Genomic DNA, 17885 nt, shown 5'->3' with positions numbered 1-17885 from the left:
AAGCCTCACAGAAGTCTTGTTGCAGCCTAGTGATGACAAAGAAGTCCCCTGGGTGGACCTGGGCCAGAGCTGGCCTAGTCACTGGATAAGCAGGAACATCCATCCAAGGTGCAAAGGACAGAAAACTATGGGCAGAAGTGGTTGTGTTAGTTTCCTCATGCTGCTATATGATAAACCTAGTGGGTTAAAACAACACAAACTAATTTCTTACAGTCCTCAAGGTCAGAAATCCCACATACGTTCCATTGGTATAGAATCAAGGTGTTGATAGGGTTGAGTTCCTTCTGGAGGCTCTAGGAGAGAATCTTTCCTTTGGCATTTTCAGCTTCTAGAAAGTCTAGTCTTTGAGTTAGCAAAACTCAACTTTGGCATTGGAAAACTCTACAAAGACTACAAAGAATATACTCCCAAAGCAATAATACATCTTCCTAAACTTCAAAAGCAAATCAACAGCAAAATGAAACCTGCACTTAAAACACTTAGCTTTCAAAAATAAAATAAAATAAAAATAAAATAAAACACTTAGCTTTCAATAATTTTGATTGCCACTTTTTATTATCATTAATTGAATGACCCCAAATAAATGGTTAATTAGTTGCTTTATAAGGGCATCAGCCATAATCCAGTTAAAAGTTGTAATATATATTGTCTATTGTAGAGTGTTGGGTGATATATTCTAAGGCAATGGGGTAGTTTATACTCCTAAATCATTCTGAGCGTGAATAGAGAGCAAGGCCAATTGTCTGTTAAGGCTACTGATAGCATTAAAACCAGCTGCTCAGCACATGTGAGAAAGTTTTGTATTTTCTATCCAAGTGTGGGTAGGAAATGAAATTCAGGTTTATTCAAAATAGGTGTCAAGTTAGTCAAAACACTAATATTGGTGGTCAGAAAAAAAAAACAAAAACCTGTTCCGTCTGATTGGACATGTTCATCTACAGAAAATCGAGTCTGTAGAGACTATCCCTAAGGGGATATCAAACATTCTCTAAGAGTCTTTATACCTGAGTTTCTATACCATCCTCACAGTGTTGACTGCATAAATTATCCTACCCTTGGTATGAAGAGTAAGAAAAAATTTTATTACAATTGATTCTTCCTTTAAGAAGATAAAAATCCTAACATTAGTCAACATATAGAATAACATTCATACACATTCAGGTTTGGAGTAGTGGGGATAGAGAAATCCACCAAAGAGGGAAAAAACTTAAGATAAACTTGTTTTTTTTAAAAAAACAATGTGGCATAACCAGGAAATATCATGAAACACCAAGAACATCAAGAAAACCACCAATTAGCACTTTAAGTCTTTTTAGGATTTGGGAGAATTTCTTTTTCAATGTAGCAGGCTGACATACTGCAATTGCTCTCCTCCTTCCCAAATTTATAGAAATTATGGAAAAGACATAAAAATAATTGATAAATATTTAGCAATGTTTGGAAATAAGAACTCTTTATTTGACAAACCGCAAAAAAACTTGCACAAGAAAAGGAAATTAAAAACCATAATGCATGATTTTCAAAGTGTGGTCACCAAACCCAAATCAGCATCACTTGAAACTCATTCCAAATTGCAAATTCTTGAGCCCCAATTCAGATCTAATAAACCATAAACATGATGGGAACACATCAATCAACAATTTGTGTTTAATAAATAGAAAATATTCATTCTCTTCAATCGCTTAAAATATTTACAAATATTGGCCATTGGTAACAAAGGAATTAAAGAAAATTCATTGTTGCATTTGGGTTAGAACTTACTAAAGCCACATCATCTTATTACATGCACAGCTAACAAGGAGAAAAACTAGATGCCCAGGGCTAAAAAGCCTGCACAATTTAGAAGGTGATTAAGATATGCTTATCAACACAATTCATTAATGTAGGTAAATTTCTATTTCCTACAACTATCATCTATCAATTACAACGATACCATGTGTTAGATATTTTGAAATGAATATTGTGCATCGAGCAGATAAACTCTGTATTCTGGCAATGAATGAAATCCCAAGAACTCTGTTGAATAGCTCAAGAAAAACCTGCTCTTAACTCAAAAACCACTAACTTCTTGATTCTTCATAGCAAGAGAATGCACAAATGTAAAGAAGACCTGCCCATACCTCTTTGACTCTGTACCCTAAGATCACCAGAAAATAAGTATTATCCAATTCTTTCTCATTTTCTAACTGAAGAGAATCAGAACTATCCTGGTAATTTGAAATCTCAAATCATATAATGAAATTATTTCCTGCCAAAACTTATTAGCATTCTTGCTGATAACCTCTTTTATTCTAAACCAACTTTTTTTTTTTTTTTTTGGTTTATAATTTCTTTCTTCTAAAGTCACCACAAATTCAGGAAATTGGTGTCATATAAGTCATATTCACAGACCAAATGCAGGATTAGGAAACAATACTTAAAAAATCCATGAGGTCAGCTGCCTGGGTGGCTCAGTCAGTTAAGTGTCCAACTCTTGATTTCAGCTCAGATCATGATCTCAGAGTGGGGAGGTCAAGCCCCACTTTGGGCTCTGTGCTAGGCATGGGGCCTGCTCAAGATTCTCTCTCCCTCTGCCCCTCCCCCCTTCTCCCTCTCAAAAAAAATTAATGATGTGAAAAATACTCAAAAAAAAAAAAAACCCTCTCTTAAAGGAAATCAAAATTACATAAAATTTTTATAAATTAGTGCTTTTAAATGTCACTTAGAGGGATCCCTGGGTGGCTCAGCGATTTAGAGCCTGCCTTTCAGCCCAGGGCATGATCCTGGAGACCCGGGATCAAGTCCCACATCGGGCTCCCGGCATGGAGCCTGCTTCTCCCTCTGCCTGTGTCTCTGCCTCTGTGTGTGTGTGTGTGTGTGTGTGTGTGTGTGTGTGTCTGTCTCTCGTGAATAAATAAAAATCTTAAATAAATAAATGTATGTCACTTAGAGGAGTATATCGAATCAATTGTAGCATATCTACAGTGAAAATAAAGCTTCATATATAAATTTTAAAGTTAATATTGAGCAAATAAAGCAAATAGAATATTTATATAAAGTTCAAAAACATGCATAGTTTCCAGACACATGTATATGTATTAATTGTATAACAACATGAAATTAAATGATAAACATCACCATCACCTTTGGTGCAGCTGCTACCTCTGGAGAGGGAAGGAAATGGGACCAGGGAGCGTTATACAAGCTATTTTTTTTAAAACATTTTATTAAAAAAAAAAAAAGATTTTATTTATTTATTCATAAGAGACCCAAAGACAGAGACAGAGAGGCACAGACACAGGCAGAGGGAGAAGCAGGCTCCATGCAGGGAGCCTGATGTGGGGATTCGATTCCAGGTCTCCAGAATGATGCCCTGGACCCAAGATAGCCGTTAAACTGCTGAGCCACCCAGGGATCCCCCTATACAAGCTATTTAAACTGTACCTTGTGCTTTAAAACAAAACAAAACAAAAACCTCAATTAGGACAAAACATTAATATTTGATATTGAGGGGATGCATAGGTTTTTTTCCTATCTTCCATTATTTTCTGTATCTTTAAAATATTTGTGATTTTTTTAAAACTCAAGACCTGAAAGACAAAATCCTCATAAATCAAAATCGGTGGATGCAAAGAAGTACAGAGAACTTACAGTCTAAAATGAATCAGGGCAGCCCGGGTGGCTCAGCAGTTTGGCGCCTGCCTTCAGCCCAGGGTGTGATCCTGGAGACCTGGGATCAAGTCCCAAGCCAGGCTCCCTGCATGGAGCCTGCTTCTCCCTCTGCCTGTGTCTCTGCCTCTCTCTCTCTCTGTGTATCTGTCATGAATAAATTAATAAAATCTTTTTTAAAAAATTAAATAAAATGAATCAGAAAACAAAAACTGAAAATAAATTTTAAGAAGTTGGCAAAGTGCAAATAAAGACTGAAAATGTTATCATTTTTAATTCATTAATAAATGAATTAAATATCACACAAAATACAAGAAAGTGCTCATTGAATTGCCCAGTGTTGGGAAAAAACAACACGCTAAGACTAGAAATAATTTACGCTTCCAAAAGCTTTTTTGTTATCTCTATACTATTCAATGTACTAGAAATTGAAACCAAGAACAATTTTTTTTAAACTTTTTTTTTTTTTAATTTTATGTATTCATGATAGAGAGAGAGAGAGAGAGGCAGAGACACAGGAGGAGGGAGAAGCAGGCTTCATGCCAGGAGCCCAACGTGGGACTCGATCCCGGGTCTCCAGGATCGCGCCCTGGGCAAAAGGCAGGTGCTAAACCGCTGTGCCACTCAGGGATCCCCCGAAACCAAGAACAATTTTAAATGTCCATGTCTTATTTTAAAAAACATAACAGAGGCATTTGAGTGGCTCAGTGGTTGAGCATCTGTTTTTTTTTTTTTTTAAAAAGACTTTATTCAGGACAGACACAGAGAGAGAGAGGCAGAGACATAGGCAGAGGGAGAAACAGGCTCCATGCAGGAAGCCTGACGCGGCACTCGATCCCAGGTCTCCAGGATCACACCCTAGGCCACCCGGGCTGCTCTCAGGTCAGGATTCCAGGGTCCTGGGATCAAGTCCCGCATCAGCATCCCCATAGGGAGCCTGCTTCTTCTCCTGCCTGTGTCTCTCTCTGCCTCTGTCTCTCATGAATAAATAAAATCTTTAAATAAAAATAATGAACACGTTTCCATGAAATGTAACTTCACTTTCCAAAACAAAACCAACCAAAAAGATATAGTGAGAAAACTAGCATTACTTTACACGTCTGCAAATTTCTTTACTATCTGGCCTAATGGAAGAGAACTGCTTGTGCATGCAGTCTGCTGTGGTATGCTGTTTGGGTTGAAGCATACAAAATCTGACCTCACACAGGTATATCATTGGAAAACAGAGCAGCAGCCATTTCAGACAATTGTGGATATTCTGAGACACAACAGCAAAACTCAACATGTCGTAATTACAAATTACTTGCAACGTGGAGTCTGTGCTTTGGCACAGTTACATTAAAATCCCCTAGTTTATCTTGCTGTTTAGAATGGATCCTGTTACCATGCACGATTTTGTCAACATTGTGCATTGGTCATTCTCCCCTCCCTGTAGGCTCTCCTCGACCTGCGTAGTATTCTTAGGGCTTCCTGCCTCAACTGGCTGCAATAGTGACAAGGGGAGTCCCTCAAGATGGAGGACAGAGGACTCTCTTTTGATGCTCCTTTCCTCTTTCAGTGATCTACTTATAACACACAGGGGGAAAGGTAGACAGTTGAGAACAGAAGAGACAATTATAAAATCCCAAATTGGACCGGCAAGGTTGTGAACTTCCTGAATGTGTATTTGGTTGGGATGTTGAGGGTGGGGACACAAATTAATGACTGAACTGAATCCTTAATTGATTAATTTAAAATTTATTTTAATTTTTAAAAATTTAAACAAATGAAGAGGTTGAAAAATAATACAACTACACATTTCTTCTGAGGAAAAGCTGTGAAGGGAGAGCAGCAAGAGGTTGTAAGATGAAAGGTGGGATTTCCGTCTGCATTTTTCAAATGGCAGAGACATGGTATCTTTATAGGCAATAGCCAAGGAAAACGACTGAGATGATGATGATGATGATATGGTATCTGGCCTTCAGATTTGCAGAAAGCAACCAGGTAAGGCTTGGAAGAGTCCAAATCCTCAGACCGGTCATCACTGGCCATGAGCAGCCTCTTTAGTTTATCTCTACATACTTTAAAAATACTGATTTGGTGTAGATGAGGTTATACAAAAAGGTTGGAAGGCACCACTTTAGATAATCCTCAAACTATGAAAATGAATTTTATCCATTCATTCATTTCAATACCTGAGCACAAGTAAGTGTCAGGCACTTGCTCAGGGCTGTGGAAAAAGTGAAGAAAAGACGAGAGGATTCCTGCCCTCATGGAGCTACTTCCTGGTGGGAGGAAGAGGTATACTGGAGACTACAAACATTATAAACAAAAGTAGATAGGTGGATAGGGAGGCCGGGGAGATATGGGATGGTAAAGAAAGGCCTGATGAGAAAGGTGACAAACAGATTTCAAAACGGTAAAGAAGCATGCCAAGCCCAATACCCAAGGGAAGGGAGTTCTAAGTAGAAGCATTACTGAAATAGCAAGGAGACCACAGTACGGCCTAAAAGGCACTTTCATACTCAAGGGCACAGGACAGCTTTCAGTGCTCAGTTAGCATCTGCAGGGTTAGCATCTTAGTGCTTGCATCAAATTATTTAATTAATTAAAACTTTCTTCAACAAAAAATAACACGTGCAAACTGTGTAACACAGTACCTGACAAGGATACTAAAAAGTCAACTATTACTGGTTAAGAAAAAAGCAGAGCTCTTCCACCTGGAGTTGGGAGTGGTGAGTCTGAAAGCTAAATTCTTGCCTCATCCTTTCTGTAGCATACAGCACTGCTGGACACGGCTTACACTGCACAGAGCCACAGAGAAGACCCAGAACTTCTCTTACAGAAGATAAGCAACAATACCTATCTTACCTGTCTAAAAGTTGTAATTAATAAATGGATTCTAAATTACATTGATCTGTACTGCTAATGTTAAAGCGCAATGAAAATTAGAGCAAGTCTGAATAATAAGCATCCCTTTATTTGCTGACGCCATTACAAAAAACAGATTACATTAGCAACAAAAAAGTGTTTTCTTGAAATCAGAGGCAGTTACTCCCCAAAATGTTAAGTAAAACAGTGTACAACATCAGTATTAAAATGTTAAATTTTATATTGTCTTCACCACTTTTGATCTTCTGAACAATTTTATTGAGCAAAATAAGATAAAAGATTACATGTTTATCTTCAGGAATGTAAAGGTCTAATTATTCAAACAGTTTTTATTATAAAACTAAACTCTGAAGGTGTCTACAGAGTTGGCTTTTTTTTTTTCTCTCTTTAAATCAGTAGTCTAACAAGGATTAGAAAAGACAAAACTCTGTTCAGTGTTTCTGACAAAGTAGAAAGGGTGAAAACATAAATAAGGCTTTAATTTGGCAAAATATAATACAATGCCTTCTGTTATCCTTGAATGAACAGTTTCCCAGTTACTTCACTCTGTAAAAGATCAGAAAGAAAGAAATTCATTTTAAGGCAAGAAACAAAAGGCAATCAGAAGACATCTGTCAAACACCAAAAATACATATTCTATTTGATCTAGCATGGCTCTTTCAACTAGGATCAAAGCAATTACAGTAATGGTAATCAAAAACAAGAGAGAAATAGCAAGATTCAGAAGCTTTTGAGGTAGATTTAAAAATATGGGTGAAAATCTCAGACCAAATGGAGAATAATGTGAGGATTTAAAAATATTAGAAAATTTAAGAGAACATTGGGAATCCATTTTTATTAGTTCTACTCAAGAAAATATAAAGCTAATCAGGTGAGCAGCACTAAAATTTACAACTCTCCCCCCATGAATAAACAAAGTTTCAGACAGAAATTTTCTGAGGTCATGTGAAGCTTTCTAAGTCAGAATAATTTTAAGAAATTAAACTTCAAGGATGCCTGGTTTGCTTAGTTGCTTAATCATCTGCTTCAAGCTCAGGTCATGATCCTGGGGTCCTGGGATAGAGCCCTGTTTTGGGCTCTCTGCTCACTGGGGAGTCTGCTTCTCTCTCTCTGCCCCTACCATCTGGCTCTGCTCTCTCTCACATAAATAAATAAAATCTTTTTTTTCTTTTAAAGGAAATTAAACTTCAGAAAGTCATGAGAGAGACTAAAAAGACAACCAAATGCAATGTGCAAATTCTGACTAGATCCTGGTTTGGAAAAAATAGCTAAAAAAATATATGCAGTGTAATTGTGGAAACTTGACTATGAGTTTAATGCTGGATAATTTTATATAACTACTGGTTTTATCTGTTTGGACGTGATAATGGTATTATGGATTTATAAGAGAATGCTTTTGTTTTTCAGAAATGCATAATGAAGTATTTAGGGATAAAATGTCACGACATCCAAAAGTTACTTTCAAACAGTTTGACATCAACCAAATACGTATATACGTGTAAAGAGGTAAAGCAGGTGAAGGATGTGTGAGTGTTGCACTATTCTTACAACTTTTCTTTATGCGTAAACGTTTTCAAAATAAAAAGTTGAGAGGAAAAGAATGAGAAAGTTAAAAGGCAAAGTTACCACTGGCTATCATGTTCTTTAATTAAAAGCCAGATTAATGTCGGATCAGGCAGTCTACATAGCCCACCAGAACAGGGCACTATTAAGTGCTGTATAAACACATCACAAAATATGAAAACCTGAGCTATAGGATAGCAAGTGTGAAGTGTAGAAATAAAAGCTAGTTTTTATCTGGAGCACTAATTCTTGTACTTCAATACCACTGTAAAAGAACATCTTTCTTTCAGAAACAAGAAACAACTACATCATAAAAAAAAATCTATTTGCCGCATGGAATAGGTAGAGCACATACGTACAGAACACGTACACAAAATTCCACCTCATTTTTTTCCGGATAACATTGAGAGCCTCTCCAACTCACTATTGATAAACCAAATGCTAATTTTAGGAAAAAATGAGAATTGGCAACACAAACTCTAAGAGGCTGGCAAAAAAGGATTAGACAGAATGAGGAGGGAAAAAAGCAGCAACATAAAAAGGTCAGAGCACAGAATGCCTGAATTACAGAAGCAAAGTACCAATTAAGAGCATAGGTAAGCACTGGGCAGAGCTCACCTCAATTTAAATCCCAGCTCACCTAGTTACTAGCCGTATGACCTTGGGTAAATTATAGAAGCTTTGTGGATCTGTTGTAAAATGGGAATAAAAAAACAAATAATAACACCAACCTACGCCCTGCCCTGGGCTGTTGTCAAGATTAAGCAAATGACCCCAAGTCAGAAGCCTGTTCAAGCTTAGAATGATATTCATAAAGTGACTGCTATTAAAATTAACCTTCCTCCACAGGATTCCATAAACTGGTTCCAAGCTAAGAGAACTTGAGTGTTAATGGTCTGAATGTTTGTGCCCCACTTCCCACCAAGTTCGTATACTGAGATTCTAACCCCTAATGAAATGGCATTTGGAAGTGGTGGCCTTTGAAAGATTCCATCACCACGAATGGGATTAGTGTCCTTCTAAAAGGGACTCCAGAGAGCTCCCTTGCGTCTTCTGCCATGCACAGACCGTCAGAAATAAATATTATTTAAGCCACCCACTCTAAGGGATTTTGTTATAAAAGCCCAAACAGACTAAGACTCTGGAGTAGTGAAATCTTCTGAGATGGTCCAATATACAGTTTGAACACTTAGAAGACAAGCAAATATAAAACAAGGAAAAATAGATATCTGGGTACAGAAAAGCATACTTTATAAAGTACTAGTGTTGCTAGTCCAAAGCTTAAAAAAAAAAATTTCTTAATTCATATAAATGAAGGGAAGGGATGACAATCCAATCTTCTTAGGCTCTCAGAAATGAAACCCTTTCCTTATCACACCAAGGCCTATGGACTGACTTCAGCAGAGTTAGCATGTTTTAGAACTATTTTCAGTCTCTTATACTGGAAACTTATACTTTCTTATACTTTCAGTATCAAAATAAAGGCCTGTATTAGTTCTAGCAATCAGGAAATTACTAATGATCTCAGCAAAAAAGTTTTCATTGGAATGACATTCTAGAGCCCATGGAGCTGTTAATATAGTGAGTAAAGAAGTAGATACTGTGAGAACAGTTTCTTATTTTAAGAATCTCTATGAAACAGTGAGGTAAAAAAAAAAATTAAGGTGATAACCTGAAGGGAAATGCAAGGTTAAAATAAGACGTTAGAGCAGGTTTTCAAGACCTAACAGAAGAAGCATGTGCAAGGAAGAGAATAAGACTGAAGACATGGGAAAAAGTTACCCAATGAAACAGGAAGGTTATTTTCTAATGTGGAGAAGGGAGGTAATGTAGCAAAAGTTTAACTACAGGCAATGGAGAGGTCAGCTTACCAAGGATAAAAAATAAAGATACTATTATTTTTGCTGACAGGTTAAAAGAATGAGCTGGGTTTATCTACAAAGTCTTATAGAGTTGACTGACCTGAAATAGCATTTTAAAGAGAGTTTGTGTTAAGGTAGGCCAGAGGACAATCATTCCAGAAAAGCGAGACAGAATGGATGCCCCTATACCAAAATGGAGATCCATCCAACTTTTCCAGGACACCTAACCTATCTGGAGGGCAACAAAATTTCATAAAAATGGTTTGGTTAACGACAGGTTTATTTATCCTCAATTAAGCCTCTTACTTTAGGAGTTAAAAAATGGGATTTCTTTGATTATCTTTATTAGCAGACTTAAGTAAAAGTCAGTTAACAATTTAAAGAAATTGTGATGATCGGATATTCAATTCAGCATCTTATCTCAGTAAAAACATTATAGTCACTTTATTTTACCAAGTTATCAAAAAAAAAAAATCACACAGATACTTTAACAGAACTAAGATTAGGATAAACTAAAGAAGCAATTGCCCACATTATGCAATGAACAAAACCTAGGTAAACAAGTCATAAGAAAGTTTGTTTTATAAGAAAGTCAGAGGAGGTAAAAATAAAAGGCCCCCTCCCTCTTTCAAATTGCAAGACCAAAATATATAAGAGATGGAAATAAAACCCCAAGAAAGCTAAAGCTGTCAACTGCAGGCGTTGAGAGAACGAGGGACTATTTCTACCAGGGGAACAAGAGCTCCTGTACTCCTAGTAAACCAACACTGCGCATACATTCACACACACTATGTAAATTACCCATAAACAGACAATAGTAGTTCAATTATTCTTACCTAATACCTGGTAGTGTTCTTTCTCCTTTGTGAGCTGTTGGTTTACTGCCTGAAGCAACTGCTGTAACTGTGTGACAGTCTGATTTAGACTTACAGACATCGTCTCCTTCTCAGAAGACTCCTAAAAGAGAAGATCACTTTTGATGAAAAACTCCAAACATAAGGAAAAGGCATTTGCAACCTAAAACAGAAAATACTTTATTGCTCTTTTAAATATAAACATGAAAAATCTTGAAAATGACATTAAAAATGAACAAAAAACCACATACAAAAATAGCATTTGCTATCTATCAGCACAAATTAGGTTGCATCAAAGAAAGCTATGTTGTAAATGTCACTAGGCCAACAAAGGGAAAAAATCCAGACCCTGCCTAATAGTTGTAAATCCATTTCTCCTTTCAGGAAAAAAATCTGCCAGACACTAAAGGGGAGCACATTCATAACAGTAAAAAGAAGTTCACATATATTGAGCTAGACAACAGCTCTGTTGTAAGTGCTACACACTCTTCTAAAATCTTTTATATAGTAACTTCATTTACTCCTTTAAACAATCCTACAGGTGGTACTATTATCATTGCCTTTCTGAGATGGAGCAACTAAAGCACACAGAGGCTAAGGAAAGTTGTCCAAAGTCACACAGCTACTAAGAAGCAGGGTCCGGATTCAAGCACAGGCAGTCTAACAAAGTCCGCGCTCTGAAAGCAGTACACCAAAATACTTCCAACACAAACATTAAATTAATGTAATATCTTACTAAACTAAAGTGAAAAACAAACATTAAAAAGAACACTGTATTTCAGATAAAATATCAGGAAGACAAGACAACCTTCAGTAAGAATGCAACATACCTGATGGAAGTACATTACAAAGTCATTGTTTTAGTCAGAGAAGGATCTTGCACATTTTTATTTTTCACCTAATTTACAAGGTAATTAGCATAGAGATTTAGGGTAAAAGAAAATGCATACCGCTTCTGGGGAAACATCACTATTCTCAATAACAGTAGTGTCTCCAGCAGCTTTTACGATTTTTGACTGGATAAGATCCAGCGACTGTTGAGCCTGTTAGGAAAACAATATGGTAGCTTCTAAATACTACAATGGAGTATTAGGAGAAGAAAAATGAGTGATTTTCTTATTTTGTACAAGATTGAGGTTCATCTCAAAATACAATGTACAGCCAATCTATTAAGATTTTTTTTTTCTCCAAAATGAAGTTTCCTCCCTGACCAGATTGTAAAAACATGCTGTCTTTAAAAAGTTCAAAAGGCAGAGAAAATGTGTAAAGAAATTAAAAGAAGAAATTACCACAGTTGATATTTAGGTTAACATTAGTCTAGATCAAGTATCAGCTGAATCTGGCTACAACCTGTTTATCTATAGCTCATAAGCCAAGAATTGTTTTTATATTTTTAGAGAGTTGTGTTAAAAACACAAAGAAGAAGAAGAAGAAAAAAAAACACCAAGAAGTGTATGTGGGAAAAACCATATATGTCCTACAAATCCTAAAACAGTGGCTTTCCTCTGACCATCTTGTCCAGATCCCTCTTGTACACATATATGTGCTAAGAGAAAATTTCATATAAATGGGCTTTTAACATACACGCTCTTTGATACTTTTTTTACAAAGCATTTTGTTAACTTTTTATATGAATATTTATGTGCATTTCTAATCAAGTGTTGCATAGTATTTCTGGTCTACAGATATGAGGCAGCTGTTTTCTACTGCATTATCATTTATAAATAACATGGTACGTCCATCCTTTAGCACCTGTTTACTATCCTTAATACCTGAGAAACTAAACTACTAGGCTAAAACTGCATGCTAGTTTTTTGTTTGTTTGTTTAAGATTTTACTTATTTTCTTGACAGAGAGAGTACAAGCAAGGGCAGTGGGAGAAGCCTGACATGGGGCTCAATCCCAGGACGCTGGGGATTGTGACCTGAGCTGCAGGCAGACGATTAACCGAGTTAGCCACACAGACACTCCTAAACTTGCATGTTTTATATTTTGATCAAAGAGGTCAAAAAATAAAATCATCTATCAAAGTAAATCATATTGCTCGTCCTTGACACCATATCATGAATCTACGTTTGAGCTCTGAAATAAACATCCTGAGTTCACATTTTGTCTACTGGTAATAGTAACACCAAAATAACTTGAAGCAATTCTGGATTCCTATACTTTTTTTATCATGCTAAATGTACACTTTATGGATTCCTAGACTTTTATATAACAATCAGAAGCTGTATCATACAAAAATATTTCAACTTTAAAAAAAGTGACATTTGTTTTGCTAATGACTCCTACAAACATAATCCTAGCTCTAAAGCAGCTTTAATATAAGCATATGTGAACGGCACGATTAAAAATATCTAAAAACAGAATTAAAAATAACTTGCTAAGCTAATGTAAAAAGTAAGAAATATAATCTTAAAAATTCCCCATTTATACACAAGATTAAGAAAGTCTATTTCCATGAAGAAACAAAAGGAATAAATTTCCGAAACATCAGAGGTCTACACATTTTAAATCTATAAAAATCAAAGGAAACATACTTTGTAAGCAACTACATAGGAAAATCCCAACAAAACAATATATGGATGTGGCCAAATTTTTTTAAAGAGTACCTACAATTACATTTAAAACTTAATCTATACTTCATAAAACAATCACTTATATAAATGTGTTGAAATAATGAAGCAAATTAAGAATGGAAAATAAGCCAAAAAGTTTAGTTCCAAAAATGTAACTGTAGAATAAACAGCTTAAATTTATAAACACATTAATATGCAAAAAAAACCCCACAAATCCAGAATTAGCAGTATGTTTTACTTAAGATTCAAGGCACAACACAGCATGATGATATAGCATCTTCAAGACAAGCAGTGTCTTACCTTATGCAAGTCACCAGCTACCTTCTGTCTTTCACTTTGTTCAGTTCTAAGCTTTGTGAGTGTTTCATTTAACTGTGTCTTTAACTGTAAAAATAAAGGGAATACTACAATTAACTTAATTTGCATTCCTCTTTGATTGAGACCTCTAGAAGAATGAATGAGAAAGAATGGGATCGCTAACAGTTATTATGCACAGTGGATTAGCCAATATGCTGCACCAGATGTATAGAAAAGCTAAGCAGTGGAGGTTTCCATCTGGAAAGCTAAATATAAGAAAAGCTACAGAAACAAACTATGGTTCAGAATAGAAAACTGTAAACGTAAAAACAAAAATTATCACATTCCAGTAAAGTGCCTTTTTTTTTTTTTTTTTTTTTAGTAAAGTGCCTTTTAAAAGTATTACTGTTCACTATTCATAAAGTATTTCATTCACAGTTAAATTATTTCAAATTAAAAGGCAAGTAGCCAGAAATTTTACTCATTAGTTTAAGGCTTTCTGACCTATACAGTTAAGAGTCAACTGTGTATTTTAAGAGACACTGAACAGATGAATCTGTAAATGAAATCCATAAAATGAAAACTTCAAAAATTTAAAAGTTTTGATCATCTTTTAAATCATCACTAAAAGAGATCAGTGTAAGATCACACCAGCCTAATTATACAAGCGATGTCTTAAAATATACTTCTCAGTAGTCAATTTGTCCAGTTATAAAGTTCTATAAACTCTATTGCCAATACATAATGCCTCTTCTCATGATAAATGTTCCAATTAAATATGCATAAGGGAAATGGACTACACTGACAACAAATAACTTTATTAAATTCATCCAGTTAACAGATTTTGCCACACACCAATAGGTGCAACATTCCAAACAGTTTCTGGAGACCTAATAGAGAGAAATGTAAGATACTAACCTTTTGAACTGGAGAAAGAACTAGTGAGGGACATTTCATTTGGGGAACTCTATCTAAATACTTCAGTTTTTGCTCCTTCACTTAACTCTATTTAGCACATCAGAAAGATTATTCCTTCAGCTCCCAAACACAAAACGTATGTATAGGCAAACAAAGTTATTTTATCTTAAAATGTAGCAACAGTTATCCTGACCTGAGCAAACAAACTGAAAAACTAAAAGATTATGAATTCAAGGCAAAAATAAGAAATACCATTTAAAATGGTGCCCCTTAACAGAAGTAGAGAGGCAAAAATACAAAAAGAACATTAGGCTGAATGAAGACTCAATTATAATCCTATGGGTATGATGCCTCTGTTGGGAGTCAGCTACTAAGCACCAAAGTTAAAAGTAAAATCTCCAATAGTTAAAGTTAAAATGATTTTTAAAAAACACATTCTAGGGTAGAGCTTATGGCTTGTAGGTATGGCATAACCACAGTCCTGATCTGTGCAATATATAGCAAGCATATATATAAAACTTCACACTGCAGTGGGAATTATTCGATTAAATAAAATGAAAATAAGTAAAACCAAAATTTTATTTCGAAAATAAAGAGGGGAGCTCTATGTGTACATTTCAAAGAGCCCTACTTTGAAAACTCATTCCCATAAATCACTGCCATAACACAGAAGACCAACTACAAATGAGTGAGTTAAGAAATTTTTGATACATAGAGTAGTACTAAGAAAGTTCCAAACTATGCAGGGTTAATTTGGGGTAAGGAGAAACTTACTATGATCTTCCTAGAGTTCATTCAGATATTTCAAATTTAGTCAAGTGTTATAACAATTTTTCAGTCACAGAAAGACATAATTATTGTTTGAAACATACAAGATAGTCATATTTATCTAACAGCTAAGCTTGTCATAATCTGTAAATTTCTAGAAAATTTAAGAATGGGAATATAGGGTATTCTATGTCTTTATAAGGCATTTAACTTTATAAGACAACCATAGTTGTCTTTAAGTCTACAGTTTTAGAATTACTATATTCTAAATGTTATGTTGATGATAAAGAACTTCACAAGCTTTCTGTTATCTATAATCAATAGAAAGACCAGTTAAAATAAGAAGCTGGAATGAATTGTTGCCCCTGAATGAAGAATATGTATCTACAATCTTCAGTAATCTCCTTTCAGATTAGAAAATAAGAGGTCCAGTTAACTATCATTAGCTCTGAGAAGAGAATCTTCACAATTCAGGCAATCTTTATTTGTTTCACTTCTTTTTTCACTGAAAATAATGCTAAGAAATTAGGTTTTATAAAACATGAATTTTTTTCTGGAAAAGAGTTGCAAGCCAAACATGCCATTGTTAGGAGCTAAGAAAAAAGGATCATCTTAGGGAGTCAAGAAAAGAAAAGATCATCTTAAGAGTCATCAGAATATGAAGATTATCTTAAACTTACAAAAATGCCAAGCTAAAGATGTTAGCAAGGAGAAAGTTTGGATGGTTTCTCCACATGTCAACACAAGTGTTTTCAGAGCCTACTTGATACCCAGTGGAGAACAAGCTTCTTACCAAATTTAGCTCTTCATTCTGTCTTACTGCTTCAGAATATGAATCATCAAGTTTTTTCTGCAATTCAGTCAACAGATCTTTCAGCTGCAATGAAGTTTAGAGTTTAAGATTGATCTCCTTATGATATCCCATGTTTTGTATGCTACTTGGAAGTTCTGCCACAAACAATGTACACTGAAATATTTTATCACTATTATAAACTTAAATTGAGAAGCAAAGTGGAAAAAATTCTAAGTACCTCTCTGACTTCTGTAACATAGGTAGATCGTTCAATTTCTGCCTTCTCTAGTTCCATTTCCAAATGCTCTCGTTCTCTTCTCAGCTAGCAACGCAACAAAGAAGAAAAGTTATCACATTTAAGAACTCCTTTCATGATGCTCCCCCACAATGGAAAGTTATGACATGTACAAATACAACACTGTATCATCTCAAACACTACCAAGATGTTCTTAAAAGTGTAACAACTGTATCATTAAAGAAGTCTTAAAACACAGATCTTAAGACAACCCTTAATGCTAAAACTGAGTCCACAGGTTATATACAAATCAAGCAAGGAAATAACATACATTTTCAATATCTTTATTTTCTCTTCTTAATCGCTCTAGCTCTTGTTCTGAAGATGTGAATGACAACTGCATCTGAAATATGAAACAATTATATGACCAAGTAATCAAGGATAGAGAGGCTTCTATCTCGTAGAATTTTAATCAAACTTCAGAGGTTTTGAGATCTTATTTAAAGCCATACTGAATTTTAAAAGACCTTGAAAAGGAGAGCATGACATTTAACTTGATCTAAATTGTAGTCAAAACCTACTCCATTTGCATGATATTAAGGCCCAGCTCAAGGTGTGGGTTTTTTTGGGTTTGTTTTTTTTACAACCAACGAATAACTGGTCCTGGCCATATTTAATTCCCAAATACATTAACATAGAATACCACCAACAACCCTAAATTCTGCACAGGCTGGCCCAAGAAAACAAGTGAGCAACAGATTACACTCTTTACTTTCCCTTTAATTGTAATTTTTAATTAAAGTATAATTGACATATCATATCCTGTAAGCTTCAGATGTACATTACAGTGATTTGATACTCTCTTACATTACAAAATGATCCCCACGAAAAGTCTAGTTACCATCTGTCCATACAAAGATGCGACAACAGGACCCATTAACTTTTTCTTGAATACTATATCATGGGGTCACATATCAACATTGCAAAGTTTGTTCTGAACCCCCAATTCTTTGCCTTATATTACCACATAGTAGTTCTACAACCTCCAAAGCACTCTGCATTCTAGATTACCACCTTTCAGTCAAACTTTGAACCACCTATTCTCAAACATGGGTGGGCATCAGAATCAGATGTGGGGGCCCTTCAAAACACACACTGCTGTCCCCACAGAGTTTCAGGTTCAGAAAATCTCAAGTGGGGCCCAAGAAGGAGCATTTTTAACAAGTTTCCAGGTTGTACTGCCACTGCTGATTGAGGGCCCACACTCTTGAGAACCACTAGCTCTATGCTTTTCTAAATACCTGTTTAATAGTCTTCTGTGATTCATCGACCTTAACCTTCCATTTATTTTCTTCTTGCTCCACACTTCTCTGTAGCTTCTGTAAAATTCCTTCCTAAAGCAACAGTATAGTTGTTTTGAAAAATTCATGTGTTAATGACAAGATAAACTATTTAAAGCCACTAAGGAGTAAGTTAATAATTTAAAAATAAAACCAA

The 17885-nt window shown here is 35.4% G+C and overlaps 1 protein-coding gene across 10 annotated transcripts in view; it reads right to left on the bottom strand.

Annotated features, from left to right (window-relative positions):
• Positions 1 to 6585: 6585 nt before the first annotated feature.
• KTN1 (kinectin 1) overlaps positions 6586 to 17885 on the bottom strand; it is a 105236-nt gene continuing 93936 nt past the window's right edge. For 6 of the 10 annotated variants that reach the window (XM_025442320.3, XM_049113206.1, XM_035720151.2 and 3 more), the window contains 8 exons: positions 17690 to 17782; positions 16720 to 16791; positions 16392 to 16475; positions 16154 to 16237; positions 13678 to 13761; positions 11749 to 11841; positions 10781 to 10901; positions 6586 to 7065 (listed from right to left, as the gene is read on the bottom strand). In XM_025442320.3, the coding sequence (XP_025298105.1) occupies positions 7061 to 7065; positions 10781 to 10901; positions 11749 to 11841; positions 13678 to 13761; positions 16154 to 16237; positions 16392 to 16475; positions 16720 to 16791; positions 17690 to 17782 (636 nt within the window). In that variant the 3' untranslated portion in view covers positions 6586 to 7060. The remainder of the gene's footprint in view (positions 7066 to 10780; positions 10902 to 11748; positions 11842 to 13677; positions 13762 to 16153; positions 16238 to 16391; positions 16476 to 16719; positions 16792 to 17689; positions 17783 to 17885) is intronic. The other 4 variants (XM_035720152.2, XM_049113204.1, XM_025442318.3 and 1 more) reach the window with 1 other exon arrangement.

The sequence above is a fragment of the Canis lupus genome, chromosome 8 (genome assembly GCF_003254725.2).
Source record: "Canis lupus dingo isolate Sandy chromosome 8, ASM325472v2, whole genome shotgun sequence".
NCBI classification, from domain to species: domain Eukaryota; kingdom Metazoa; phylum Chordata; class Mammalia; order Carnivora; family Canidae; genus Canis; species Canis lupus.
The sequence above is the reverse complement of the archived record's forward strand: the minus strand, read 5'-3'. Positions and strand labels throughout refer to the sequence as shown.